At 53.1% G+C, this 27,189-nt stretch overlaps 2 protein-coding genes across 6 annotated transcripts in view; one reads left to right on the forward strand and one right to left on the reverse strand.

Annotated features, from left to right (window-relative positions):
- Positions 1-2,221, forward strand: part of Lamb3 (laminin subunit beta 3) — a 48,000-nt gene extending 45,779 nt beyond the window's left edge. For both annotated transcript variants that reach the window (XM_023567129.2, XM_063240153.1), the window contains 2 exons: positions 62-215; positions 1,795-2,221. In XM_023567129.2, the coding sequence (XP_023422897.1) occupies positions 62-215; positions 1,795-1,931 (291 nt within the window). In that variant the 3' untranslated portion in view covers positions 1,932-2,221. The remainder of the gene's footprint in view (positions 1-61; positions 216-1,794) is intronic.
- A 751-nt stretch (positions 2,222-2,972) lies between these two features.
- Camk1g (calcium/calmodulin dependent protein kinase IG) lies at positions 2,973-27,189 on the reverse strand. 4 transcript variants are annotated; one of them, XM_063240154.1, is made up of 13 exons: positions 26,918-27,183; positions 18,770-18,890; positions 14,785-14,913; positions 12,220-12,294; positions 10,798-10,936; positions 10,145-10,268; positions 8,952-9,027; positions 7,803-7,915; positions 7,020-7,098; positions 5,231-5,318; positions 4,420-4,850; positions 3,795-3,953; positions 3,470-3,706 (listed from the first exon to the last, which is right to left on the reverse strand). In XM_063240154.1, exons 2-12 carry the CDS (start codon positions 18,859-18,861, stop codon positions 3,830-3,832), a joined length of 1,470 nt encoding a protein of 489 aa, XP_063096224.1. In that variant the 5' UTR covers positions 18,862-18,890; positions 26,918-27,183; the 3' UTR covers positions 3,470-3,706; positions 3,795-3,829. The 4 variants fall into 4 exon arrangements, with proteins under 4 accessions (XP_023422929.1, XP_063096224.1, XP_003474814.1 ...); XM_003474766.5 differs by having other exon boundaries at positions 3,795-3,920; positions 26,918-27,180; XM_063240155.1 differs by lacking the exon at positions 26,918-27,183 and adding an exon at positions 26,747-26,917.

Here is a 27,189-nt window from a genome sequence, read left to right on the forward strand (position 1 = left end):
GCTTTAAGATTTTGGATGATCATGATGGTGACACCAAACCCATGCTAGCTACCTTTCTCAGGGATTTGAGAGAATAAAACAAAAGTATGCAGAGCTGAAAGACCGGTTGGGCCGGAGTCCTACCCTGGGCGAGCAGGGCAGTCGGATTCACAGTGTGAAGACAGAAGCTGAGGAGCTGTTTGGGGAGACCATGGAGATGATGGACAGGATGCGAGGTGAGGGGCTGGAGGCATGCACCCCCTGAACGCCGGTCCCTGCCTGAGCAGCTCAGGTCCACTCTGACCGAGGGTGTGAGTGCTCTCAGGACATACTAATCACCTGGCGTGTGGGATGGGGCTGCGAGGAAGTAGGAGTGTCCACACCAGCTTGGCCCGAAGAGCTTTACTGTCCAGCTAAAGTCATTCTTCCCATCACCTGCCAGATGTGTGACACCTGTGGCATCAGGTGGCCCGTGAACGGGTGGGGCATACACACAGTCAGAGCTCAGGGAGTCTGAGGACAGATAGTTTCAGAGGGAAGTGTTCAATGTGGATAATGTTCAGAAAAGGTAATATTTGAGGTGGGCCTGGTGGGTGCAGGCTAGGAGAGGGGTGAAGAGGAGTTATTAGCTGAAGGGACTGAAGAGGCAAGAGGACAGGGACTGACTTGCTGGACAGCAGCTGAGGGTGGGGCCGGCCTGCAGGATGGACGGAAGGAGCCTCAGTCCCTGTGCTAGCTGCACACAGCTGCCTCCACCCGGGTGAGGAGAGCAGACTGGTCCTGGGCCCCCTAGGGAACTTCTCAGCGTTTTGAATATGGCAAAGGGGTGATTGTAGCTTGTATGGCATCTCACCAGAAAGAGGAATTGTGGTTCCCACAACCCAGGTGGTCTCTGATGGACCGCCGGCTGGTGTGTCCTGTGAATGGTACAAGTGTAGACTCTTTGTATTTCAGCAAAAGTGGTTGGCAGGTTTGCCACTGGGTGGCCAGGTGGACATCACGGAAAGTTGAGTTGGTGGACTCACAGTGGACGGATGTAAGGCTAAAGGATGAGGCAGGAAAGAGCCAGTGGATGGGCCATTGCCTGGCTTGGCCTCATTCACCAATGCTTTGCCTGAAATTAAAGACTTGCTTATCAGTTCTGTGGATGGCAGACTGCAAATGCACCTTCCGGTGATGGCTCTTGCACATGCAGAAGGGTTCTTGATAAATGTGCACACATCAGGAAACAAGTCTGGCATGGGAGGGGAGGCAGGGATTCAGCAGGTACATCAGATGAGGAACAGAGGTGTTAACCTGAGGAAATCTCTTGGAACTTGAAGGACTGACTGCCGTCCGTGTTCCTGTACCCAGGACATGGGCCTGGGGCAAGCCAACCTGTGCCCTCTGCAGTCATCCAGGCCCCACTGTGTGATCGAGAAGGGGCAGGCAGAATGGACCTGAGAGGACTAGATCCATCTCCAGTGGTGTTTTTTGGAGAGAAAGTGGGGAGGGGTTCTGATCAGCTGGCCAGCTTGATACCAGGGTGCCCATTTGATGGTTCCTGGGTGGGTGGTAGCTGTCGAGGGCATTGGGCTGGGGATCTGGGTGTGGTGGCCCCCTTGTCAGCCTGGCACAGAGGTGAAGGGCAGGAGCACATGGATTATGGTAGTGGAGGCGACCTCCTGGCTCTGCCTCTAGGGAGTCAGGTTGGCAAGGCTACACCTTAGAGGCCAGGCTCCTCTGGAGGGACCTTCCTGCTCACGCTGCCCCCAGGAAGGGCCAGGGTCCCTGCATCTAACCATCCTCCCCTCTTGGCTCTTCCCTCCCCACCAGACATGGAGTCGGAGCTGCTGCGGGGCAGCCAGGCCATCCTGTTGCGCTCGGCAGACCTGACTGGGCTGGAGAAGCGTGTGGAGCAGATCCGTGACCACATCAATGGGCGTGTGCTCTACTATGCCACCTGCAAGTGACCTCTGCTCCAGTCCCCGACCACCCTTGTCTTGGCAAGCAGATGGGGCTGGGCTACTTTCTGACTCTAGGAGCCTGATGCTACCTGATGTACAGCCTGGGCCCAGGTGTGTCACCTCCGCTGCATCTGAGCCTGCAATGGGGGCTGCTGAGCTTGCAGGATGGAGGTGGCAGAGGTAGACCTGTCTGCCTGGCTGAAACATTCACATTGAGGGGGCTGGGTGGGCAGTGTTCCCATGCTGTGTCCTCCAGTGTAGTGGATCCTGGACCAATAAAAAAATTTAACCAAAAATGATCTACAAAGGAAAAAGCCCAATAAAAATCTCCACAAAGGAACCTGAAGGTTCAAAGAGGGGAAAGGGTACCCAGACTCAGGGAGGCCGGACCTCTGCCCAGAACCAGAGATTCCACCTGTGGGAGTGGGGACCACCTTCTCCTGTGGATAGCAGTGCAGTGTTTCATTTCCCAGTGAGGGGAGCATTGTTTGCAGACTCCTCCAGCTCCCGGAGGCAGCACTAAGACAAGGATCTGTCTTTTCGGGTCCCAAAGGGAAGTTGCAAACCTGCGTGTGTGCACAAGTGTTGGGGGTGCATATGGAATGGCTTGAACCTCCTGCATGTGCTAACCACACCCCAGACATGGTACTCACATTTATCTATATTCACTTCTTGGTCATTAATCATCATGTTAATTATTCACTGAGCACATCATCTGCGTATATTCGTGATATGGGTGGCATCACCATTCCGTTGGTAGAGAGAGGAAACCATGGTCCCAAAGGCTAAGTTACCCCCTGAGCTCACAGCTGTGGGCTGTGTTCTTCTAATACTGATGGCTGTAGCCAGACCTTGGGCTCTGTGGGATCCACCCCAAGGGGTCTCTGTGTAACTCCTGCCCCTGGGCACCAACCTGGCACGTTCAGGCTCCTAATGCACAGCAATTGCTACTGCTCCTCCCTAGCTGGCCTTGAGCTGCCATCCACTCTAGTCAGGTGTGAAGCCCCTGAGCTGCCTCTGACCTTGAAAGAAAAAAAGGAAGCCTCATAGAGAAAAATATGTTCATTTTATTAAGCACAACACAGTGTGAAGCTGGAGACTGGGAACAGGAAGACAGGGTAGGATCAGGATGAGACAACTGCTTTACAGGGAGAAAGGGGAGCAGATAAGGATAAGAATTTCTGAATGAAAAGAAAGTAGCTTTTGGCATATGTGGAGGGTGTGTGGCCAGGAGGAGGAGTCCTAGGGTTCCCAGTCCCGGGTTCCTTTCCACCCGACTTTTGGAGCGTGGCACTTTTAGATTGAGGCTGGATGAAGGATCTGAGGTGTGGGAGCAGACACCCGGGGTCAGGCTGAGAGTTGTGCGAGCACCCAGTCTGACCTGGGAGCTGTCTTGTGTTCATGTGGGAGGCAAGAAGCTGTAGTAGGGAGCCTGGTCTGGCCACTGGCTAGGAGGCCAACGAGGCAGGAGCAAGCGTGAGCAGATGGGGACTCAGAGCAGAAACTCTGTATGGCTTTGCGTGGGCCTGGCCAGCCCATGAAGCTTTTCACAAGAAACAGGCCCAGGGGAGCTATCTAGGTGCACTGCACAGAGCCCAACAGTGCTAGGGTATGGGGAACACAGCAGGTGGTCAGGGGCGTAGGCCTTGGGCCCTCTCCTGGGCTCCAGGTGGCTGCTGCTTCTGGCTGAACACTCCTGCCAGGCCCTGCTCTACTGGCTCCCCTCCTCCCTCTGCAGGTAGAGGCCAGGGCTGGAGGCAGAGAGGAGCTGAAGGCGTCTCCTGCAGAGGAAAGTGGGTCCTGGTGAGGTCGGCTTTGTTCCTGGGTGGAGGCTGTCCCTGCTTCCAACCCCAGGCCTGCTGGCCTCACCTGCAAACCACAGTGACAGGTGCTGGCTCCAAGGATCACATAATGAGGCAGACCCCAGTCTGTCCCACTCGGCAGTGGGAGCTGCCCCCAGCTTTTACTGGCACCATGACCTCGGACTTGAAGTTCCTGCAGGGGGTCAAAGTGGCAACCTTGTAGTTTCTGCAGAAGGGAGCAGCATGGGCCGGGGTGGGGCTAAGCTCTGTGCTGGTGGCATCCACCCTGCAGTTCCCTCAGGAAGCTGACAGCACAAGTCCCTGCAGGAGAGACATGGGCAAGAAGGCCCCCCACTCCTTGCCTTCCCTCAAACACGTAGGCCCTGGAAACTTAGGATCAAAAGCTTTCCACGAACATGCACACCCCAGTTTTTTGCAGGCTCCCCCCATGAGGCAGGCTGAGCTGGTAAACATACTTCCATGAACCCACTGTACAGATGAGCAAATTTGGAACATTCACTGATGTGTCAGTGGTCTCACAGCTGGAGAGGTGGAAACGGGGCTGGAAATATGTCCCTGGCCTCAAGGCCAGAGCTCTTCCCACCCACCCTTCAAGCTGCCTGAAGGGAGAGATTTCTGTCAGTGTTTAGTTTTTCAGCTCAGGCTGTGTTGGGCTTGCTGAAAATACATACTGTTTTTTGTTGGCCTTTCTGAGGAGAGTGGGCTCCGAGCAGTAGGAGGATTTCCCTTTGCTCCCGATGCTTAGGCAGCTGGAACAGCAGCCACAGGGCCCGGCAGCCAGCGGCCCCTGTTGCATGGGCACCAGACTGTTGCTGATGTGTAGGGAGCCATTGACCAGGCAGTTGAGGGATCTGCCGCCGCCGCCAGGGGTCGCAGGCTGTGGGTTGTGCCAGCAGGGTGGCTGCGCAGGCATCTCGAGAGATGCGCTTGAGTCTGGGGCTGGGACTTCTGTGACTGTGATTTCAGGGGAGCTGGGCCCAATGGCATCACAGGCGTGGGATGCGGGGGGCTCATTCTTGGCCTCGGGGCGGGTGCCAGGGCCATGCAGGTTCATGTGCAGCTTCCGCATGTGGTGTACCACGGCCGCTGCGTTGAAGGCTTGCTGGGGAGGAACCATGTGTTGGCCTTTGGTGTACATGGAGGCTGCGCCCAGCCTTCCCTCTCCCTCGGTTCTGGGAATTCAACCTGGTGCCTCTGTGCTGAGCTCCTTCTACACCCCACCTCTTTATTAAATCTTGGGATAGAGTCCCCCTGAATTGCCCAGGCTGACCTTGAACTGAACACGGAGGCTGACGTGCCTCAGCCTCCCAAGTAGGTGGGATTACAGGTGTGCATCACTGTACCAGGTTCCCTGTGTCTCTTGAAGCCTGCACACCCCTCATCATTTCAGAGAGGGTACAAGCCCAGCTGTCAGCTAGGATGCCCTGAAGGAAGTCGTTCTGTTACCCTATCCCTGCCCACAGGCCCCAGAGCACGGCTCACCCTCCACTTGCTCTTGGCAAAGTTCTTCTGGATCTGAAGGCTGACGGATGGGTAGATGTCCCGGTGCAGGGCTGTGTTTCCATCAATCCTGGGGATGCAGGAGAGACTCTGGCTACTGGGAGGTTAACACTCAGCCAAGAGTGGGCAGGGTGCTGTGTACCGGATCAGGTCAGAGCTGAGTGGAATGCTCTGGGAACAGGGGACTCCAGTAGGGAATGGTTTCTCTGTCGCCCTGGGCAGGTCACGGTGGGCTTATGCTTCAGCAAAACCAAATAATTAAGAGCAGGTTTGGCAGATACGGCCCAAAGGGCAAACCTACTTGTCTGTTTTTCAAATACGTTTTCACTGGAATGCAGTCATTTGTGATCCATTCAACTCTGAGGCCACTTTTATGCTATAGCAGCTGAGGGGCTGCCATGAGATAGCATGACTTTGCTGGCCATGCCTTTTCCAAAAACAATGAGCTGAGCCTGTATCCCAGGGCATGAGTGTCACCACCATCTTCTCACTCAAACCTTCCCTGAGGCCAGCTCTTCTAAAGCCTCCTCAGCAAGGTCAGCAGATACTGCTGGACTTTACCTCCCCTGAGCTCCTACTCACCTGTCTCCAAGTGTCCCTCAGACACTTGCCATGTGCTCTGTGCTGGGATAGCTACTAAAGGACCCAAAGAAGTGAGCGATATGGGCCCCATGCCTACCAACCTTCAGTCTGAGTGTGTGGGGTTGTTCCATGCCATGGACTAGAGAAATTTATAGAGCTTATTAACAGAGAGAGATACAGAGGTCTGCATGGACTGCAGGAGTCAGTGGTTTTGAGGAAAGCATCTGGATCCTAAAGGAAGTGACACAGATGGCAAGAGGCAGGACATCCTCATGGAGGACAGGATATGACCCAGGGTGAAGTGAGGAGAGAGCTTGGTATGTGGCGTGCAGAGCACAGGGAGGATAATGCAGCCATCGGTCTCTGGTAACAGAGAAGGTGCATGGGAGATACTGGGAGGCACTGGAGGTAAGGGGCCAGGCCAGACTGGAAAGCTGGGGTACTGTGGGCCCTTGATTTAGGAACTCAACTTGTTCCCAAGGGCTGGTTGCAGCTTAGGTCATCCGCCAAAGGCTCAGGCTTCTCTACACAGCATTCAAAGTCCCTCTCATGTCTATAGGCGGAGCTCAGAGTCCTTAGACACCTGCCCAGGATGCCTCAATTAACCCCACACAGGAAAAGATGCTGTCATGTTCCTTTCAGAACTCTGTAAGGGCTAAGTCTGTGTCTGAGATTATCTGGAAGCACATGTAGCCGGTGTTTGGGTCACAACTCAGACTTTGGCCAAAAGTTAAAACTAAGATTCCAGTCACAGCCTAGATTGTTCATATGCCAGGCTGGTCAGGACCTATTGCTCTGATAGGAATAGGGGAGCTCTTGCAAATTCCTCAACAGGGCAGCAGCGTGAAAGAAAAGTGTTTCAAGGTTTAATTCACCCTTTACCACTTGGCTGCTTAGTTACTGCTCTTCAATCCCTTCACACAGAACAGGTTTTGATCTTAGAGTAAAATGACATTCGGAACAGGAGAAGGGTCCTCATGTCAGCAGCACTGAGCACTGCACCACATAGGGGCAGATGCCCACCCAAAGGACAGTCCCCTGCGGTTCCTGCCTCATCTTCCCCTCGGCCCCGGTGCACGGTGCATGCTTCCCAGTACAGTCATAGTCAGGGGCGCACTGTCACTTAAGGGAGTCACCCTGGGGCGGGAGCCAGGAGCTGAGCCCTGGGGCCTGCTTGTTCCTCACTCACCAGGGGTGCCTCAACGCCTTCTCACAGGTGTACCTCTCGTTAGGGTCCTTCTCCAGCAAGTGGCAGATAAAATCCTTGGCTAAGGGGAACAAGCAGAGATGTGACAGCTAAGACCAGGTTTCACGACTGAAGGAAATTTGCTTCTGGGCTGGTGGGTGGTGGTGAGTGCATCTTTAGCTAATCCTCCAAAGAGGCAATTTTAAGAGTTTTAAAAAGAGAGAGAAAAAAACCTCCAAACCACCCAACAACCCACCATAAGCCATCCAGGAAAGGAACTGGAACAGCCTCCCCCACACAGCGCTGCGGGAACCTCACTGCTCACGAGGCACCGGTGTGCCTGCACACCACGTGCACATGCTTTGCACCGGTACATGATCCAGCACTGCATGTGGGCACACGTGTGAGCGCTGCCCAGTTCCAGCTCTGACCTGTGATCTGCACTTGACAGTGCAATGTGCTGTCTCCCCGCCTTCCCCTCCGCGTGCTCTGTGCAGGCTTCTGAGCCTTACGTTTGCAGCTCCTGCCTGGAGCCCTCCCGGCCCCTGACTCTGCCCTGCTGACCTCTCTCCTACCTGCTCTCTGCCTGCAGCCATACTGTGCTTCAGCCTCTCGGAAGACTGCAGTGTAGCCCTCAGATGCCAACCATTCCACTGCCTTTGAATGGGTGATTGTGTTCCTACCAGCAGGGGTTCAGCTGGCTCACCAGGGACTCTGAAGAGCCAGGACTGTCTGCTTCTGTCATCCCTTGGCCTGTTATCTTGTCTTTCACACCCACTGCTGTACCTGATTCAGAAATGTCATCCCAGAATGGAGACTCGAACTCATAGTAGCCTTCTTTGATCTTCTCGAACAGCTTAGACTCGGTCTCTTCGTAGAAGGGTGGGTATCCACACAGCCTGCAGCAGACAGGAAGAAGCTGCACTGAGCCCCTCTCCTCCCCACCCCTACTGTGCACATGGGTCCCCAGGCAGCAGCGTGGCCAGGAGGTGCACCTGCTTCTGCTGCAGGAGTGGTACAGGAGCCCTGCCAGAGGGGCAGGAGCCGGCACCTGAGCAGGCTTCCCAGGAAGGCCTTTTTGCACCCTACTCCCCCAAACCTTCAGCACCTCTCCCTGCACTTCCTGGTACTCAGATGCTCTGTAGGTACAATGTATCTTTCAGAAGGATGGTTGAAAGCTGGGTGCAATGGTGCACTGCTAATTCCAGCACCCTGGAAGGATGATGTAAGAGGACCTCAAGGTCCAGTCCGAGCTGAGTAATTCAGTCATTTAGGGAGATCTTATCTCAAAATATAAAATAAAGACATGTGGGTGTAGCTAGTGTTAAGGGCCTGGGTTCAGTGTCACGAGCAATTTATTTGTGTGGTTCATTCTTTGGCACCAAAGACCGACACCAAGTCTGAACACGTATTGAATAAATGCAAGGGTGAGAGCAATTATTCTATATAAACTGAGGAAGCAGAGAGGCAAGTCCATACAAGGGGCCAATGTCTACTGGAAGAATTTGCTATGCATGAGGCAGATGTGGGAAAGAGGCAGTGAGTGGGTTAGGAGAGGATGAGAGAGGGGTGTGCTGAGAGGAGCTGACTCTCTGTATCTGTGCCCTGATTTTGCCTTGGGCTGAGGTCACCAGGGCAGGAAGCTGAGATGGGGGCAGCAGGTCCCCTGGTTTCCAACCCTGTCCTGGACTTTCCCTCCCACTCCTGGGCCTGGGCACATCTGTGTACGATAGGTGGGTGTGCAGGTCAGGGAGGGTTGGGTGGCTGCCTGGGGCCCATATGGAGCCCTGCTCTGCCTCGGCAGGAAGCTTTGGAGCCATGTGTGTGAGCATGTGTGTGCACACGTGTGTGCCTGTGCTGAGGCAGTGGCTGGAAGAAGCAGCAAGCAGGCTCTGAGGTTTCTGAGGCACAGAGGCAATGCCGACTTCCACTCACAGTATGTAGGTGATGACGCCGATGGACCAGCAGTCCACAGCCTTGCTGTAGGGCTTCTGGGCCAATACTTCTGGAGCTGTGGCGGAAGAATGACAGAGTTAGGGCTGGGAGCAAGAGGAGAGGACTAGATGCAGAGGGCACTGAGGGTGAAAATAGCCTGAGAGGACGGGGTGGCCCTCGGCATGGCTACATTTCTATGGGATTGCGCTCCTGGGGGTTAAATCTTCCTGCTGGAGACTGACTTGATCATGGAAGACCCGCTGCTCAGGCTGGGCTCGCCAGTGCTGGTGCCCCCAACAGGACTGAGCGCTCTCTGAGACCAGGCCTGTCACTCCATTCAGACAGTGGCCCCTAGGGCAAGCGTGTGTCTTTCCCATCAGACTGGGGGAGCTCCAGATATGAGTGGGAGCTCCCAAATGTGACTGACGCTTAGTCTGGCATGGCCTTGACTGGCTGCCCTGGGCAGTAGCAGTACACCTATGTGTCCTGATACCCAGCTGCGTACCCGCTGCAACTCTCCTGGTGAGTGCTTGGCTGCCCTTTCAGAGAGCAAACAGGTTTCTTCCCCTGCGCTGGGGCTGTGCTTCCCACACCTCAATTCCAAGCAGGCAGCGCCTGGCCAGGAGAAAAGGGACAGGCAGAGGTCCTCATGTCCAGCTTCTCCTCGAGCCAGGAACCAACTCCTCTTGGCTCCCTGTCTTCCCCTACCTTGCCAGGAACCCAGAGGGCAGCTCAGGCAAGATGCCTGCCTCTGCCAGCCCTCTGTGTGCTTCCTTGGGGGTACACATGGGATGGGGGTCTGTCTAGGCCCACATTCCCGGCCTGAGCTGCCAGGTTGCCCACATCTGGGGCTGAAGTCTCTAGAGTGGGCGGAGCAGGGTGAGTGCTCAGCCCTGCTCCACTCTCCCGAGAGGACCTGAGCCTGAGATCTTGTCTTCTGAGAGACAAAGGCACAGGCTGCAGGAGTGACAGTGGTCAAGGTGGTGGTGGCGGCTGTGGAGGGAAAGGGACTGTCTGTCTTTAGACACAGGCTTTGGGAGCCACACGGGTGAGGGGTCTGGAGAAAGCTGAATTGGCTGGCCCTAAGCTTCCGAGGTGGACGCTCTGCCTGGATGGCCCTTGACACTGACCTGTCTGCTCACAGCCACCCTCTCTGGTAGTGATGTCAATTTCTCTCCTGCTCCTGGACTCACCCACGTAGCCTGGGGTCCCGCAGGCTGTGGACATGACGCCACTCTGCTCCATCTTGGACAGTCCAAAATCTGTGATCATGATCTTCGAGTTCTCCTCAGGGGTGAGGTACAGCAGGTTTTCAGGCTGCAGGAGGAGGGAACCCACGTGTGCCTGGTGTGAGCTCTTATCCTTCCTCAACATAGAACTTTCACAAGGTGAGCCTTGGGCTCTGGACTCATCTCTAGTCCTCTTGTCTGCGCCTCCCTCGTGTACCCCAGGGTGCCGTGACTTTTGCAACCCCTCCCCACCACAGCTACCTCAGGACTGTCTGGTTATTGAGGCAATCAGCCCTTGGTTCATGACCTCTGATCTCATCAAAGCCTGTGGTGATGCCAGGGCTGTTAGGCCCTCGAGGAGCATTAGTTGCACTTGACTGTGGCTGAGTTCTGAAATGGGGGAAATGCTTTAGTACCTTGATGGATAAGGCGTAGTGAAAGATTTGGGAAAGGCTACAGTGCAAATTAACAGTGCTTATTCAGCCACTCCTGGCTTAATCTAAGGAATCTGCGGGCAGATCTGATCCCCACAGTTTGCAGGGCTTTGATTCCTCAGTGTCCCTGTGGTCTCCTAAGGGTCATGATTGGTTTGTCAGTGAGCATCCCCACCCTGGCACCTTCAAATCCCTGTGGACGATGCCATTCTCATGGAGGTATTTCACTGCTGCCAAGACCTGCCGGATCACTACACTGGCATCCTTCTCTGTGTAGACCCCTCGCTCCAGGATCCGGTCAAAGAGCTCCCCGCCGGAAACACTGCAGGCACAGGAACAGGTTTCTCAGTTCAGGTTGTGGAGAAGCATATGTGTTGCCCTGTAGTCATGGGGAATACAGGTGGCCTTGGCCAGGCAGGTGCCAGGTACTGTGGCTGGAAGAGGGACCACACTAGCCTCCAAGTGCCTTCTCCAGGACGTGGGGTGGTATGACAAGGGAGCCCCAACTTGGGACCAAGCAGGACCTATCTCTGGATAGTTTTTTAAAACTGTGAATGCCTTGGTTGGGGGCTGCCTCAGAAGCTAGTTATCCCTGGACACAGGGAGCCCTGGTAGGAGAGGAAGGTGACAGCAGTGCAGTAGGAAAGAGAAGCATGAAGTGGAGGTTAACTGTGTTTTATCTTTGTCCTTGTGGAGAGCTGGGCTCCTAAAGTGGGAATTACAGGTAGGCGTGCAGGGGTGCTGTGAGACTCATACATAATGTGTCTCAGCAGCTTGAAGACCCTGGATCCTTCTACCAGCTACACGATGTCTGCCTAGAAGTTTCTTGGTTGGTGCTAAACACTAGAGTGTCAGAGAACTCACTACTTCCTCTGATGGGCTGCTTCATCTGCGACATCTGAGTCATATTTCTGTCTTACGTTTAACCTGATGCCATGTAGTGGCTTCCAGCAGAACAAGAGAAACCTCTTTTCACATGAATCTTTCAAATACACTCTCCCAAGTCCCGGCCTTTCTTCTTTTGGATGAAGACTCCCGCACTGCTTCCATGTGGGCCTCTGGTGGTCCCGACCCCTGCCCACTGTCCCCTGGTACTAACTGTGGCTGCACCATGCAGTGATGAAGGCATAAAACCTCTCCATCCAAATGCACACCTTCTGCACTCTTTTTCTTGCCTTTGAGTGCCCGGCTGCTATCGGAGCTGGAGGTCTATGGGGAAGACTCTCAGGCCATAGCTCTGAACTTGAAGTCCAGAGCATGGGTGGCCTAGGTCGCAGCATGGCACTCTTAGCAGCTTGGTGGCTCCTGAATGTCACTGAAGTCTCCCACCTCCTTGCTTCCTGTTAGCCCACAGAGTAACAGTACTAATTCTGTTGTTCTGGCCACTTGCAGCTACCACATGGTCTCAGATCCCTTGGTGTTACTCTGGGACTTCCCTACCACACTATGCCAGTGGTCAGAGGTGTATTGATAATAAATGGACTAAAGTGTTTTGGAGTTGCTTGAACTAATTCTTGAGTTTTGTCTGTTGTCATCCTCCCCTCACTGCTGACAAAACTCTGAGCGTGGAGGACTCTGGGAGGAAATGGGCCCATTTTCACTTACAGCTGCATGACCAGGTAGTAGTGAGTGGTGCTTTCATAGATGTCCTCCAGCGTCACAATGTTCTCGTGCTTGATCCTGCGAAGAAGTGTCACAGTAAGATATGCAAAGCCAGCCCCAGAGTTCCTGTTGGACACTTTTGATGGTAATATGTAGGAAGACTGAGTCCCTGGTGAGCCTGTCTAATGAGTAGGCTATCACCACATAACCCCAGAGAAAAGATCCCCAGTTATTGAACGAGTGGCTCAGTTAGCCGAGCTCCCTCTTGGGTAACTATGGAGAAAGTGTTGAAAACTTATAATTCTAGGATATTGTGAGAACAAGGAAGATGCTTATTTTCTGTTGGTAACTTAAATCAGTAGTTCTCAACCAGGGGGAGGGGGCTCTTTCGCTCCTTTATTTGGCAGCAAGTAAAGCGATTTTCAGTGGTCACTCTTGGAGTTACAGGGGATGCTACTGGAGGCAGAAATGCAGCCAAATTCTCAGCAACACACAGCCCGACACCATGAGGAACAAGATGGCCCAGAGTGTCATCATGCTGCGATCAGGAATCCCTGCCTGAGTTCACCCTGTGGCACCCTTGGAGACTGAGTCAAATACAATAATCATGTTAATAAAAGGGCCAGGTTTCCCAGGTAGTAGTTCTGTGGAGTGGGAATTTCTCTAGGATTTTTTTCTCATTGTTACATAGCACAGGAAATAAGAATTTACACTGAGTCATCTGGTTCTGGGTTCAGATCCAGTTCAGACATTTATTCACTGGGAAACCAGAATTGATTTTCTCAAATCTTCTAAGCCCCTTCATTTTCCTCATAAGAAAAGTACATCTCTCTCATACGGCTAGATCAGTATTAAAAAAGACAGTGCTTTACAAATGCTTACTCCACTGCTTGGGGACCAGCCAACACATCATAGTAGTTGTCCAATTACAGATACTTTAAAATCACAGACTGTTGCTGTGGTTGCTTGATCAATTCAACCGTACTCGTGGGCCACCTATGCCAACATGAATTTTATTAATTATTCACTCACTGAAGAAATATTTGCTGAGATACCATAGTCTTTGCTCTCAGGGATTTTATAATATCTCCACCCTACTCTTCCTGGAGTGTGGATCTCAGTCTTCGGTGTCCTAAATCCTCCTTACAAAGACACGTGTATAACTACATTCTATATATTCTATGTGTATTCCAGATGTTTCACATGGATATCTAAATTCTATATATTCTATATATATTTTATATATTTCATCCAATTTCTTTCCATTCCCTCCAAATTGATCCTTTTTGTTCTCCTAAGCAATGGTATCACATCCCACTCACTGGATGTGTGCTCAGTCAGGATAACTTTGAATACATTTCTCCTCTATATTCTTACTGGTCGACTCCAAAGCCATTCACTTCCTTCTGAAATGCTTTTTAGGCTAGTTGTCTGGGCTCCACACAATACTGCCACTGCCTCCTCCACCTGTTTCCTCACCCCATGCCTAGATTATTATGAAAGTCTTGTAACAGGTCTCCTACCCTCTCAGCTGGTCTCCTCCAATCTATGTCCATCATGCCTACGGGGACAGCTCTGAAATACTAGTCCAGTTGAGTCCTGTTTAAAATTCTTTTTTTTTTTTGTCTTTTTTCCTTTTTATCGGTACCAGGGATCGAACTCACGACTGCCTGCTTGCAAGGAAGGCGCTTATGCCGCTGAGCTAAATCCCCAGCTTGTTTAAAATTCTTTGATGACTTCTCTTTACCCATTGAAAAGAGTCGACATTCTTTAGCATGGTACCTTTGTAAGCAGGGTCTCTTCACATTTTAGCTTCATCCCCCATCTTTTGATGCTCTCTCCAAGTTCAGGGAACTTCTGATGCTCATTTTCCCCTAAGTCTCTGCACTTCCACAATGCCAATAAACATGTGTGCTACTCTCAGCTGAGCTCCCTTCTACACAGCTCATCCATCATAGTCCTTTTTCTTTGAAACTATGCTCCCAGTCTGCACTCCTGGGCCACTCTTGAGGCCTCCCTATTTCCTCCCCAGGGTGATCTCTGCTGGTCCTTGTGTCAGATGGGGGTGGGACCTGCACCTGGGAAATGGGAGCTCCTGAGACCATGGAACTTTGTCTGCCTTGTCCTTGTGGTCCTGACCCTGTCAAAGTGCTAAGCAAGCCTTTGGTGCAGCGGGGAGTTCCATAAGGGATCTTTGTAAGAATCTCATTGCCAGTGTGGTCTCTACCATAAGGGCTGGGGTGCTGAATCTACATTTGCTTGGACAAAACTGAGATTTATTTCCAAGTCTTATGCCATCTTCTTCTTCTTACTTCTTCCTGATGGCCATTTGACTTCTGTTCCTTTGAGTTAATTACCCTCTAGCCCACAAGCACGACCTGGCTCTGCCACAGTGAGTTCTCTGGTCAGTTAGTTGGAGAAATATTCAGCCAAGACATCTGTCTGACTAAATTTAGCTTACAGACCAAACAGCTCAGTCTGGGGAGCAGTGGCTCCCACATGGAGCTCTAGCTCAGGGATTCTGGAAGGTCATTTGTGAAGGATGTGACCCACCCCAGACCCACTCACTTCTTCAACACAGCAATCTCGTTCTCCAGGCTGCTGTCTCGGAAGGCAGGTGACTTCTTGATGCACTTCAGAGCGAACAGCTGCCCAGTTACCCTCTGCTTCACCAGGAACACTTCTGAGAAAGCTCCTCTAGGGGAAGATGCCAAGAGAAGGAACTTAGTTCTGGTGAGGTACGGAGGAAGCATTCTGGTGTGGTAGACAGCATTCTGGCAGGGTAGGGGACATTTTGGTGAGGTAGAAACCATTCTGGAAACAGAATGACGGGATGGCTGAAGGAAGGTATAGCTGACAAGGAGTTTCCCTAGGATGAGCTCCGTGGGTGGCAGGGCCTGTCTGACATGTCAGGTATCCTTTCCTTTGCAGACCTTATGGGAAGGAAGGGATCTGGCCTGCAGTCAGGGGTGAGGCAGGATTTTTGCCTACTTGCATAGTTTTGTGACAACTTCCAAACACTCTGTTTCAGTTGCAGAGGCTTCCTCTCTACAGAGAAGCTCCTGCAGAGTCCACCCCTATGAGGGGCAGTGTGGCCCACTGGGGCGGCAGGGACAGAGGCATGAGGGGAGAGGCTCAGATGCAGCCTGTGAGTTTTGGATGGTGATCATCGACCCAAACCAACTTTCAGACACAAAGGACCCAGCATCCTCATTTACGCGTGGGACCCGTAAAGCCTAATGACAGCGCCTAGAAGCTTGGGGCAGGCTGTCTGTGGACCCAGAAGAACAGCAGGTGAGATAGGGCACAGGCTGTGCTTGAGTGTCTAATCAGAACCTTGGTTCTTTGGGTGACAAGTCACTTAACTTCTACATATTCAGTTTCCCCATCTGAAACATGGGGATATGGATCATCTCTGATTCATCAGGGTAGTTCTTCAGAATAAAGAGCCAAAACATGTAAAGTACTAAAAGTGTTCCCAACTTCTATTAAACCAAATGCACTAGATTGTCCCCTTGTTATAATCACTACTGGAGTGCCCATGGAGGAATCACTTAGTGGTACAAGGACGGACAGGATCTAAATGAGGAAGAGCCCAGCTGTTCTCTTCCCTACCCTGTAGATCGTCTAAAATGAAGGTGAAGGCCAGTTGAGTCTTCTCTAGGACTTTAATATTCACATTAGATCACACTTGGCCTTTTGGGGGTCTGGGTATTCCTGTGACTCCCTAGAGGATGCATTTAAAGCAGAGTTCATCAGAGCCATCAGAGCTCCATCTCCGCGTCTGCCCTGCTTCTTATCCTCTCCCTCAAGATCACCTGGGCCTCTGTGGAGTCTGGAGACAAAAAGGTGAGTAAGTTTCCATTCCAAAGGGGCCCACAGACTGAGGAGGAACAGAAGCAAGTAAGCAATAGGACTGGATTCGAAAACAGCTGCCAGATGCTCCTAGAATGTCTGTGGAGCTACTGGGACCTGTGTCTGGCACTGGGGTGAGAATTTATTTAGCTTAGAACCCAGGATGACACATAGACACATAGAGAAGGGTATCACGAGACTACAGAAACAGACACTACCGCCCGAAGCCAGCAGATGTCCCTCATCTTGAAGATTCATTTCCTGTGTGTAGTCATGTGATACTTGTTACAATTCCCCACTCCCCAGCAGACAGAATGCTAAGGAGAAGACATGTTTGCCTTAACTTGTACAAAGCGACCATTTGGGATAGCTATGGGACACAAGACTTGAGGCTCTTTGACTTAAGAATAGCTTGGAACTCAGTTTTAAGGGATGAATGAGTTATCAGAGTAAAGACAGGAGTTGGAGATGTTTCAGATGGAGTGGGAGGAGCCAAGAGGAAAAGCATAAAGGTGTGGAACAGGGGTCAGGGGGACACCCTGGCTTATGAAGCATGAGGCGGCATAACAGAAGACGGTTATGGATGGGTACCAGTTCTGTGCCAGGTTGCATATGGAAAGCACCCAACATACATGTCAGGGATCAATGGATGAGAAGTTTGAGCTGGGATCAGTTGTGTGTTTGGCTCAGTTTTGGTCTTTGCTTTCCTAATGGATACAATGGAAGTCGAGCTGTGTGGCTTCAAAGATTCCTTCCAGTTATAGCATTCTAGAACCCACCGCCAGAGTTCTTCCTGCCTCCCACCACTCTGGATGGCCCACTGGTCTCAAAGCTGACACCTACTCGGTCCTTTTGGAGAGTGACATCCAAATGAGGGCCTTCAGTTTGCCCGAATGGAAGAACACGGTTCACACTGTGCTGCATGTGAATGGTGCCTCCTAGAGCTGCACAATTATGGCAGTTTGAGAAGGTGTTATCATTCTTCTGCCCTGGGCCACTTTAGTTACATGCTGTGTGTGGGGGCAGGAAGTAGAGGCAGCAGATAAGAGGGCCCTCGACCCTTCCATTGCCAAGGCGGGGAGCAGAGAACTAATTTTGAACAGCCAAGGCGATGTGGATCAGAAAGGGCAGGAGGACTTGGCGGCACTTCCTTTCACCTGCTCTCCCCAGCTGCTGGTCTCCCCCTGCACCTTGCTTTGGTAACCATGGCACCCGCGGCCTGGGGGTGCCTGTCTCCCTCCTGAGCACAGAGGTGGTGTGCGAAGGGAGGGTCCTGGAGAGGAGCCTCTTCTTTACCCTCGTCCAGTCCTGACTGCATGACAGCTGTGACTTGGCCACTGTCCTGAGAGCTCCACTGAAAGCAATTTCAGTACAGCAGGTTTGAGACCAGATGCAACCCCTCCCCCCCAATCCCACCAGTGCCTTGGATCCTCCATTGGTTGGATTCATAGATACAGAATGGAGGATGTGGGGGGCTGACTGCATAATGAGATGTTAGTAACTGTAGGCTTAGGTGGGGGGAATATTGGTGCTCACTGTTATGGCTTACTGTCTCAGCTTTTTGTTATGCTTTAACATTGTCAGGGCCAGAGGGTGCGGTGGCAGGCTTTCCTATGACCCTGCTATCCCTCTAGATTTAGACAGGTATGCAGCAGACTTCATGGAGCACTGTGAGGGGGGTGTGTCTGGCTCCTCAAAGTTGATAGTAGTTGTCTGAGCAGATGACAGACATGCTCTTGTCATCATAGGCTTCCTTCCTCCTTCCCTTGATTTGGGGTATGATTAGCAAACCACTCTTGATTCACTCATGAGCCTGTCTCTCCTGCTGAAATCCTCTCTCCAGCCACTCGGTCTTGTCAGAGGCCTCTTGCTAGGGGGCCAGCATGCTGATAACCAGTACTGTGGCTCCTGTGTGTGCAGAGCCTGCCAACCTGTGTCTGTGGGCCAGTGGAGAGCAGAGGTCTCTTTCCACCGTGCCCGGGTCCTCTCTGTCTGTATTTGAGGTCACTGCTTCCTGGCTAGGGCCGTGTGGAGCTACACTTAGCCAGAGCTGGCTGGAAAAAAACTTGCCTATATGGACAGACAGCACTTCTCTCCACCCAGGCGCTTACTGACCAGCTGTGGCTGGCAGCCTACGTCAGAGAGCAGAGACACAGCCTCCTGGGGGAGATGCTTGGCTATGTGGAGAAGCAGCTCTAGACAGACTTTCTTGGGTCTTCCAGTCACATAATTGCTGTCAAAGGACTGCCCCAGGCCCTGCAGCCTGCGGGAGTTTGGACATCATAGCTGAAAGACTAAAGTGCACCTGTCTACACCAGAAAATAGGGTTAGTGTGGTGACAGGAAGGAAGGAAGAAGCGGGTGGGATGCTTGGGAAAGTTCTAGGGTCAGAGTCTCCAGAAGTGCTCCCCACCATTCTGCTCTTTTGTGATCCGGGCCAGGAACCCGAATGTTATCACACATCTGGAAGTAGTGGGGGCCAGGCAAAGGCACTGGAGGGCTGCAGAGCCGGAGGAAAGGGCTGGTGTCCCCGTGGGTTTGCGCCTCGCCAGCTCCGTTCACCAGCCCCGCAGGCCATGCCACTTTCCACAGGGCCCTTAAAGCTACTGGAACTGACTCTCCTCAGCCTTGGCCAGCTCATCCACCACAGCCCACGGTCAGGCCGGCCAGGCGCAGGGCCTTGCAGCCTCGGGACTTACGAGCCCAGCACCTCTATGAAGATGAAGGTCTTCCGGATGTTGGTGGTCTGTTTCTTCCAGGAGCTGCAGTCATCTTCTTCCTTTCGCCCCATCGCCTCCAGAGTTGAAACTGCTGGGGTCGCTTGGTAGGAGGGAGAGATGGCGGAAGGAGGAGAAAAATAAAGGTCTAATCAATACATTTTAATTTCTCCAGTAATAGAACAGGGTTTCCAAACAATCTAAAATACATTATTTATGCAAAGGCCAAAAGCAAAGATTGGGAGTAAAATTTGGACAGTTGGAAAAATAAGTCTTTCTTCTATTTCTAAACTGTGTGTGTGTGTGTGGGGGGGTATGAATGGGATTGAACTGAGCTATACCCCAATCCTTTTTATTTTATTTGTTTTCATTTTATTTTGTTTTGTTTTGAGACAGGGTCAGCCTCCTGGAGTGTTGGGAGTGCAGATATGCATCGCCACCCTGGCCCCGTTTGCATTTGAAAACACCTGTGACACATTTCTATGACTCTCTTCTACACCCACATGGCGCCACATGCTCAAGGGGCCAGAGCCCCTTGGTGTGGACCCTACCTTGCAACCAGCACGTTCAAGAAGGATGACATACAGGCTCACATGGGGACACCGCCTCCAGGGGACAGGAGCTGAAAGCCTCCTATGTCACCATGCCATCCCCACGATGCTTACCAGACTACCCAGCAGCCTGGCTCACCACTAGCATCCCAGCACTGCCTCACCCCTTCATCTTTTTGCTGCTCCCCTACTTGTTACAGCTTGAACGAATGAGCTTTGTGCTGCTTCTGTGGCTCCCACGGCATCCCATGCAGTGCAGGCAAATAGTTACTCCCTGGAACCTGAACTGAATCTATCCTAACTCTGTGTCAGAGTTCCGAAGTTATTCTATTCTTATTTTTTATCTTTTTATGTTTTTGTAGTACAGGGTGTGAAATCAGGGCCTTTGTGCTGAGCTACATCTCCAGCCCCTTCTCATGTTTTATTTTGAGACAGTCAGGGTCTCAATGAGTTCCTAAGTTGCCCAGGCTGGGCTTGAACTTATGCTTCTCCTGCCGTGGCTTCCCAGTGTTGGGATTATGGGGAGGACGGCAGGGAGTCACCATCTTGGACAGTCAACATGTACTTGCTGGCACCTGGGCTGTGCCCTGTGCTGCATATGTTTCAGGACAACTTCTCAGGGCTGCCGGATAAAGGAGACAGGCAGAAAGCACGCCGACGCATGTGTCTGTGGTTAGAAGTGCAGACACAGAGCGCACAAGCAAGGCAGAACAGGAAGGCCTCCCTTCGCACGGGTCAGACAGGTGGACAGGGCAGTCTGTCAGCGCCGGGCAAACAGAATATGTTAAGGCATCTCCTGCAGAAGGAATAAACTGCAAGGCTCAGCTCTGGATGACCTCTGGAGAGGCCAGCTGCTGTGTGAAAACAGGTACAGAGCAAATGTCTAGGACTCAACCGCCAGCTTGGCTCAGTGGGCAGTCAGGAGAGGAGGAGGGCTGGGACGCACTGAGTGGCAACTCTAGGGGGCAGTGGAAGGGGCCTGGGATGTGGCCCAGGAGACACATCTGGGGCGAGTGGGCCTTCCCCGGGTCCTGGGTGCTGCAGAGGTAGAGGGAGGCTCCATGCTCTGTCCTGGCTCCCTGCTACTGCAGCAGCATTATTCAGGGATCCCAGATGGTGTTGTTTATGGTGCCCAGAATCCCTGGGCCTTCTAATGTCCCCAAACAATAGGGAAATCTGTGCCTCCATGGCTTGGCATCAGCGGGAGCACAGGTATTGGTCAGGCTGAACTGGAACCTTCTCTCTGTGAGTCTCCGCCCAGCACCTCAGGGTGCTCTCAAGGGGGCAGAGGATATGCTTGGCTGGAGGCCACTCTGCAGATTCGCGCCCCAACTCTGGCTGCTTCCACTTCTCAGGGTGTTGGGCAAAAGGAAGCAAGTGTGCCCCCAGCCCACTGGGCCGGGAAATCCAAGCGAAACCCATCTGCTTCAGCCTCTCAGGGTGTGGAGGGGCTGCCTAGGCTGACCCAGGTCCGGGGACGGCGTGTTCCTGGGGGACACACCGCACCTGGGCGGCCCCCCAGGACGGGGGTCAGGGCACACACTGGACAGGTCGCTTGCGCCTCTTCTCGCTGGGCTCGCGTCCACACAATGCCCTTGTAGGCGCGGATCCGGCGCGCTGGCTCCCTCTGCTGGCACCCCGCGGAACGACGCTGCTCTTGGCGGCCCCATGGGATCTGTACTCCTTGTTCCTTCTTGTCCCATCTCTCTTAAATAGCTTTTAAAACAGTATTCTTAGCTGAGGCGAGGCCGTAGAAAACGTCTTTCCCGCCCATCCGCCTCCCACACACTGGGTCCTAACCACTTAGTTTCATTATAAGTGCGGTATGGAAGCTTCTGGAACCCCGATCTGAGCACCACACCTGCCAGTGACTCCCCCGACCCCTTTGCAGCAGTCTACACATCCAGCCCTTTTTCATATTTTGTTTTTGAGGTAGTGTGTCCCTACAGGGCTATGTTGCCTAAGGTGAGGTCAACTTGAGATCTTTCTACCTCCGCTTCCCAGCTGCTCTCTCCGAAAGCCCCTGCTGGTGTGGAGAGTTCTAGGTAGGTCCAAGAGGGCAGTCCTGTTCCCTGGATGCATCCTGCTTCTTTCTGTGACAGCCTTCTCCTCCTCCCTCTCTAGACTTTGCAATCTCAGCCTTTTCAGAGAAGAGGGAAACAAATTCGGAGAAATCCCAGGCTGCAGTACAGCTCTCTCCAGGACTCAGCCTCTCACTCTATTTCCAGTAATGGCTTCCACTGGGCTGCCGGGGCTCACAACTTCTCAGATGCAGGGCTGACTATTGGGTAGCGCTAGGGTGCGGTGAACAGTGGAGGCTGGCTCAGGCCTTCACTCTGCAGCCCAGCAAGATGCCCATGAAGACTGCAAAAATAGCCCTTCTCGTGGGACCATTTCCCAGTTCATTGGACCAGCTTTGGCCGAGCTCCTCCTGCCTACCCCTGGACTAAACACTGACATTCCTGTGACACAAGCTCGCCCTTGGGAGCATTTATAGTCAAGGTGGAAAGACAAGGGGTAAGTGCACAGACATTGATGAACAGGTGGGCAGTGTGCAGAAAGGACGGGCCGTGTCACTCCACTCTGAACCCCCAGTTGTTGTCCCCATGTCCCACACACAGAGGCTCAGCCCACGTTAGATGAGGTTGAGGAAGACCTTGGAGGAGGTTGGTCAGGGATGGCTTTGTGGTTGTGCTGGGCTGTAGCTGGGCCAGAAGGGTGGATGAAAGCTCTCTTTGCAGTGCTCTCCAGGGAATGTGTCACAATACCTAAGAGGTAGGGCCCCTCTGTGAGGTCCGAGCTGGGAGGCTTTGCCCAGAGGGCGGAATGGCTGCAGTGCGTAGAATCACCTTGTAGACATCATCCTTCTGAGGACCTGGGTGGGATCAGCCTTTGGTCAGCAAAACGTCATGGGAAACTCAGCCCTGTCTCACTCCTTGAGTCAGCCCGTCTGCCCCAGCCAGCCAGCTTGCCCCGTGGAACACACTTTTCACCCTGCAGTCAGCTGCTGGCTCGTCTGAGGCGGTTCCTCCCTGAGAAGGCACTGCACATGGTGAGGGTGCTGCCTGGCCTCTTGTCTGCTCATACTTACGCTCCAAGGTACTGACTGGTGGCCTTCCTGGTCTCTCGGGGAACTGCACCTGGACACAAGCTGCAGAGAGCACGGCAGGCAGTGTGGCTTTGGTGGAGCTTTCCCGAAGCCAATGCGTTCCATCTTTTTAGAGACGTCTGATCCTGATGACAGCTGGCCTCACTGACAATGTGCGGGTGAAGGGTGGTTGGGCCAGGAGCCCACGAGGCAGGCAGCCCCCACAGGTTCCTTCCATACACTCCTCTCTCCTCTCCTGCCAGGCCACTGGTCTCAGGAGCAGCCCTGGTCCCAGACAGAACTCGCAGCACACCCGCCATGTTCATGGGGGCCCCTTTGTTGCCATCACATACTTTAGCAGTTCACCTCGGAGGCCAGTCTGCCCGAACCTTCTCCCCAGTCCTTCACTCCTGCCCACTTCATTCTGAGCGTTCATTACAGGAACCAGGATTAGCCTTCCTGTATGGTATCCTGGCCTCTCACAAGTATCGCCTTATACTCCAAGGCTGTCAGTCCAGTCCAGTCCAGAGCACACATCGGCAGGAACAGTAGCAGCCCTGAACTGGGCAGAAACACCAAGGGAAGCAAGGTAGGCTAGGGTTCCCCTAACCCTAGCCTCTGTACTCCTACACCCCAGATAAAGGCTCAGGCCTGCCCATGGGGGAGTCACTGCCCCTTTGCAATGGCCCTGTCAGGGTTCCGGGCAAAAAGGCACCAATCACAGGGCTGAAGGGGTAGCATCCCTGGTTCCTGAGCTTACCTGGCTCTGTGACTATCTCTGAGGAGTCAGGGCAGGAACACACTCTGCTCCTGGCCCAGGGCTTCCCAAACTCCAGGCGAACGAATGCATGGGTCTGCAGCCTTGGGAAGGAGGCTGCAAGCCGGACCTGCTTTACTAACAAGGTATGCTATTTCCTGGCATGGTTCACAGCAATGTGGGCCTTGTGGGTGGGCAATGGGGTGAAGGCTGACATGCGGGAGTTTCCTTGCCTAAACTCTGGCCACACTGGGCTGCGGGGACACTAGAAAGGAGCATGGCTTTGGCCCTAGTATGGCTTTGGCACAAAGGGTTGTTCCATGTCTCTGAATATCATCTTTCCTCTTTCTATAAAGCATTCCTTTGAAGTCTATCAGATTGGGGCACTCTTCATGGGCTGGGGTGGATTTCTTAGAAATCCGTGACCCACAGTCACTATTGAAGTCTCTGAGGACTGTTAAAGACCTTTGCTTAACCTGGCATTTCCCAACTGTCATAGATGGTGAAATTTCCCTTTTCTATACCAGTTAGCAGTCAGGGGAGCTGGGGTTCCTCAGAGAATACCTTTGGGAAATGCAGACTGGGTCATCTCTAGCTTTGGGGTTTGACATTTGGAGGAACGCGTGATGTTGCCACACTCTGCCCCCGTTGGTTACAGTCCTGCCATCCCCAGGGCATCACAGGGACATGCTAGGTCTGTGTGCCTGCAACACACTTTCTCATCAGTGTCCAGAACCAGGCCTGGCCTGCCCTGCTTTCCCCAGTCACTTGCTCCTCCTCCATTCTAGAAACTTGGTTATTTCTGGTCACCGCACAACTGAGGAAGAAGGTTTTTAAGTTGCCTCCTGAGGTTTATTTTAGGTGCAGACCCACATTGGAGTTTAAGACGTCACTCCTGCTGCAGTAACAAGCTGGAACTCAAGCATTGCCTAAGGTTTATTGTGTGCTCCTTGCAAAGGAAAGGGAAAGCACACCCAGAGCCCATTGGTAGCCGAGGGACCAAGGCACAGGAGTCAGTGGAGACAGCAGGTATTCTAGTCCTCTTAGCCATATTTAGCCTCAGTTTCCTCATCTGCAGAATGGCAATAATGATCCCTGCTCTACCTCTCAGCATTATTTTTGAGGTTAAAACATCAAAGAGCATAAAACTGGTCTGTGGCCTCCACAGAGCCATGAGGTGGGCCTGTGTGACAGACGCGTAAACTAAACATCAAGTACCAAGGTAAGAGCAAGAGAAAGAACTGCAGTTCAAGTGAGGGGCAGGCAGGAGATGTGACTCTGCTGTCCTCTCAGCAGGACCTGGGTCCTACAGGCCTCTGACTGTGTGAGGATTCATTTCACGGAGACCCTGAAGTGCCAAAAGACATTATTTTCCTGCATCACAGCCCTGAATGCAAGGAACCAGAGCTGTGCACACCACGGGAGGGATCCCGGGTCTCCAAGGGGCACCTTGCTGAGGCGTCGCTGAGAGTCATGCAGAGAAGGTGCCACGAGCTGTGGCTGTAGTAGACACCTGCCCTGCGCCATCTCAGAGCTCGCTCCCACTAAGTATCTCAGTCATGCACTGCACTGAGGCCGGGGAACAGCAGGGTCCCATGGGGAGGAAGCTGGAAGAGGGACAGCCTGAGCTCAAGGTCGAGCTCTGAGTTCCCAGCCTCTCTCTGGTGACCTGGGCTTGATGCTTCTGACCCCTGCATAGGCCTGGTCCCACTACCGCCCATCTTGGGGGCGCACTTGGCCCTGGCCGCTTTCTGCTGACCGCGGCTGCTCGCCTGTGGTTGTAGCACCAGGCACAGCCGGTGTGCAGGCTCCGCGGCTCCCCCTCTCATTCATGCAGCAGCTCATTCACTCCACCACCAGGTCTGGCAGCCTGCGGCTGGGTGCCGCCGATGCACGTACTTCACTCTCCCTCTGGCGATTTATTTCTGGCTGTGTGTGTGTGTGTGTGTGTGTGTGTGTGTGTGTGTGTGTGTGTAAGCACCTGCCTTTGGTCGTGGTGGGGGCTTTCTGTTCCAGCCTGGCTGTGTTGTGGCTGCAGACCAGAAGCACTGGGGTGGGGCTCTGTGCTGGGTGCTCAATGTGTCAGGTAAGCTTCACCACCCCCTTTCCAAGTAAACGCATTGTGTAGTGGAGGTGCCAGGAAATATGCCCCAAATCAAGCAGGCAGAAAGATACTGCATAAGGTGCGGAGCCCCAGTCCCTCCAATGCTCACTCTGATCTCTGTCCCTGGGCTTCATAACCTGTTGCCTCTTTCTTGGCAGTGGCCCCTGCCACAGTCAATCACCTCCACTTACCCCCTGTCATGCTCTTCTGTAACCTGACACCTGACTGGTTTCCCCATGTGTGCCCTGGCTGAGTCCCCAGAATGAGCAGAAGTTCTAGCAATGAGGCTGGGGACCCCATGCCTAGTACCTGAGCCTCTCTGGGTTTCAGTTCAAATCTTTCCCTGGATCCCAGGTTTTTCCAAAAGTTTTTGCACACACATGCACACACACACACATGCACACAGGCACATGCACACAGGCACACATGTGGTAGCTGTCTGCATCATCATGCAAAGGTCACTGAAATACCGGAAGATGTGGGTTCAGATGCTACCACCCTCAAACACATACCAGTGTGGTCCAGTTTTACAAGCCCAGACAGACAATTTAACCCTCAAGCCTCTGTGGCCTCCACACTAAGGGGGAAAGAGTCAAGGTCCCTCCCCAGCCAACAGACCATCAAAGAGGCTGAATGAACAGCAGGCTGCAAACTGTAAATTGTGATTCAGGTATTACGAAGCACTTTGTCATGGCCTGTTTCTTGTCGGCCTTGGTTGAGTTTGGAATAGTGGAATGACAGGGGTCTGCTTCTGTCTCTGGCACCTGACCTTGCCCACCCTGAACCTGTTCCACTCTCCTCAGTCTTCCCAGAGATTTTCCTCAGCACCGTGTTATCTGGTTCTGCAGCCAGAGACTGGCCAGGCACACTGCAGCCAGGCAGCTCTGGCCAGCTGGGAACCTCTGGGAACCTGGGAGTTAATGTATGTGCGTCAAAGTTACGTGGGGAGAAGGGGCCACAGTGTGGACAGGGGTGGTGCTGCAAACTCAGATCTTGTTTTGACATCTCTACCAGAGAACATGGGGGAAGTTTAAAGACTCCAGGGTGGGAGACCACCCGGCTGCCGCTGCGGAAGGGGAGGCACTGTCTTGTGGCTGACAGCAGTAGCTTGCTGTGCCTCTCCATGGGTGGCCAGGGCCGGGGACCCCGTGGTATGGGCCTTAGGGCTGTGCAGAGCTGTGGCTGTTTACAATCTCCTTTTGCCTGCGGCTGCCATTCTTCCCAGTGCTCCAGAGTGTGGGCAGAGCAGGCATCTCCCTGCTTGACAGATGGGGTCAGGAGGCTAGGAGGAAAAGGGCTGGCAGGGGAGGGGCGAGAGCCACAGACACCCACCCAGGACACTAGACCCTTCCCCTGCTCGCTCCCCCTGCCCAAAGTGCAAAGCTTCCTGCAGGAGACATCAGCCAGAGAGCTGCCCAGGAAGGCCTTGCCAGACAGACCCCTCTCAGCTACAACTTACCCTTGAGATCAAGGCAGCCAGACAGGAATGAGTGCCCCAATCGCTCAGAAAAGTGCTTCTTTAAACCTACTCTCCAAGCGGGAGTGCCTCTCACTGGGGAAGGAAAGCCCCGCTGCGCTGCTGCTGCTGCTGCTGCAGAGGAGGAGGAGGAGAGAAGTAAATTCGCCTTACCCAGGGATTCAGATTCGGAAGAATCAAGAATCAAGAAGCAGGCTCCAGGTGCTCCCTCTCCAGCTCCTACAGGTCTGTGAGGATTAGCTGCTCCAATGCCTTCACAATACGCCCAGTTAAAGGGGAGGAATGCAGGGGTTTTCTTCCCAGGACCGTAACCAGGCAGCCTTAAAGGGGAGTAAGAGTAGCTAGGGTGGCTTGCTTGGTTCCTTCTTTTCCTCTGCACTGCTTTCTCTCCATCCCAATGAGCTGGATCAGAAAAATACGGGCTC

Source organism: Cavia porcellus, unplaced genomic scaffold (assembly GCF_034190915.1).
Source record: "Cavia porcellus strain 051 isolate PalLab524CR breed Dunkin Hartley unplaced genomic scaffold, mCavPor4.1 scaffold_29, whole genome shotgun sequence".
Lineage (NCBI taxonomy): Eukaryota > Metazoa > Chordata > Mammalia > Rodentia > Caviidae > Cavia > Cavia porcellus.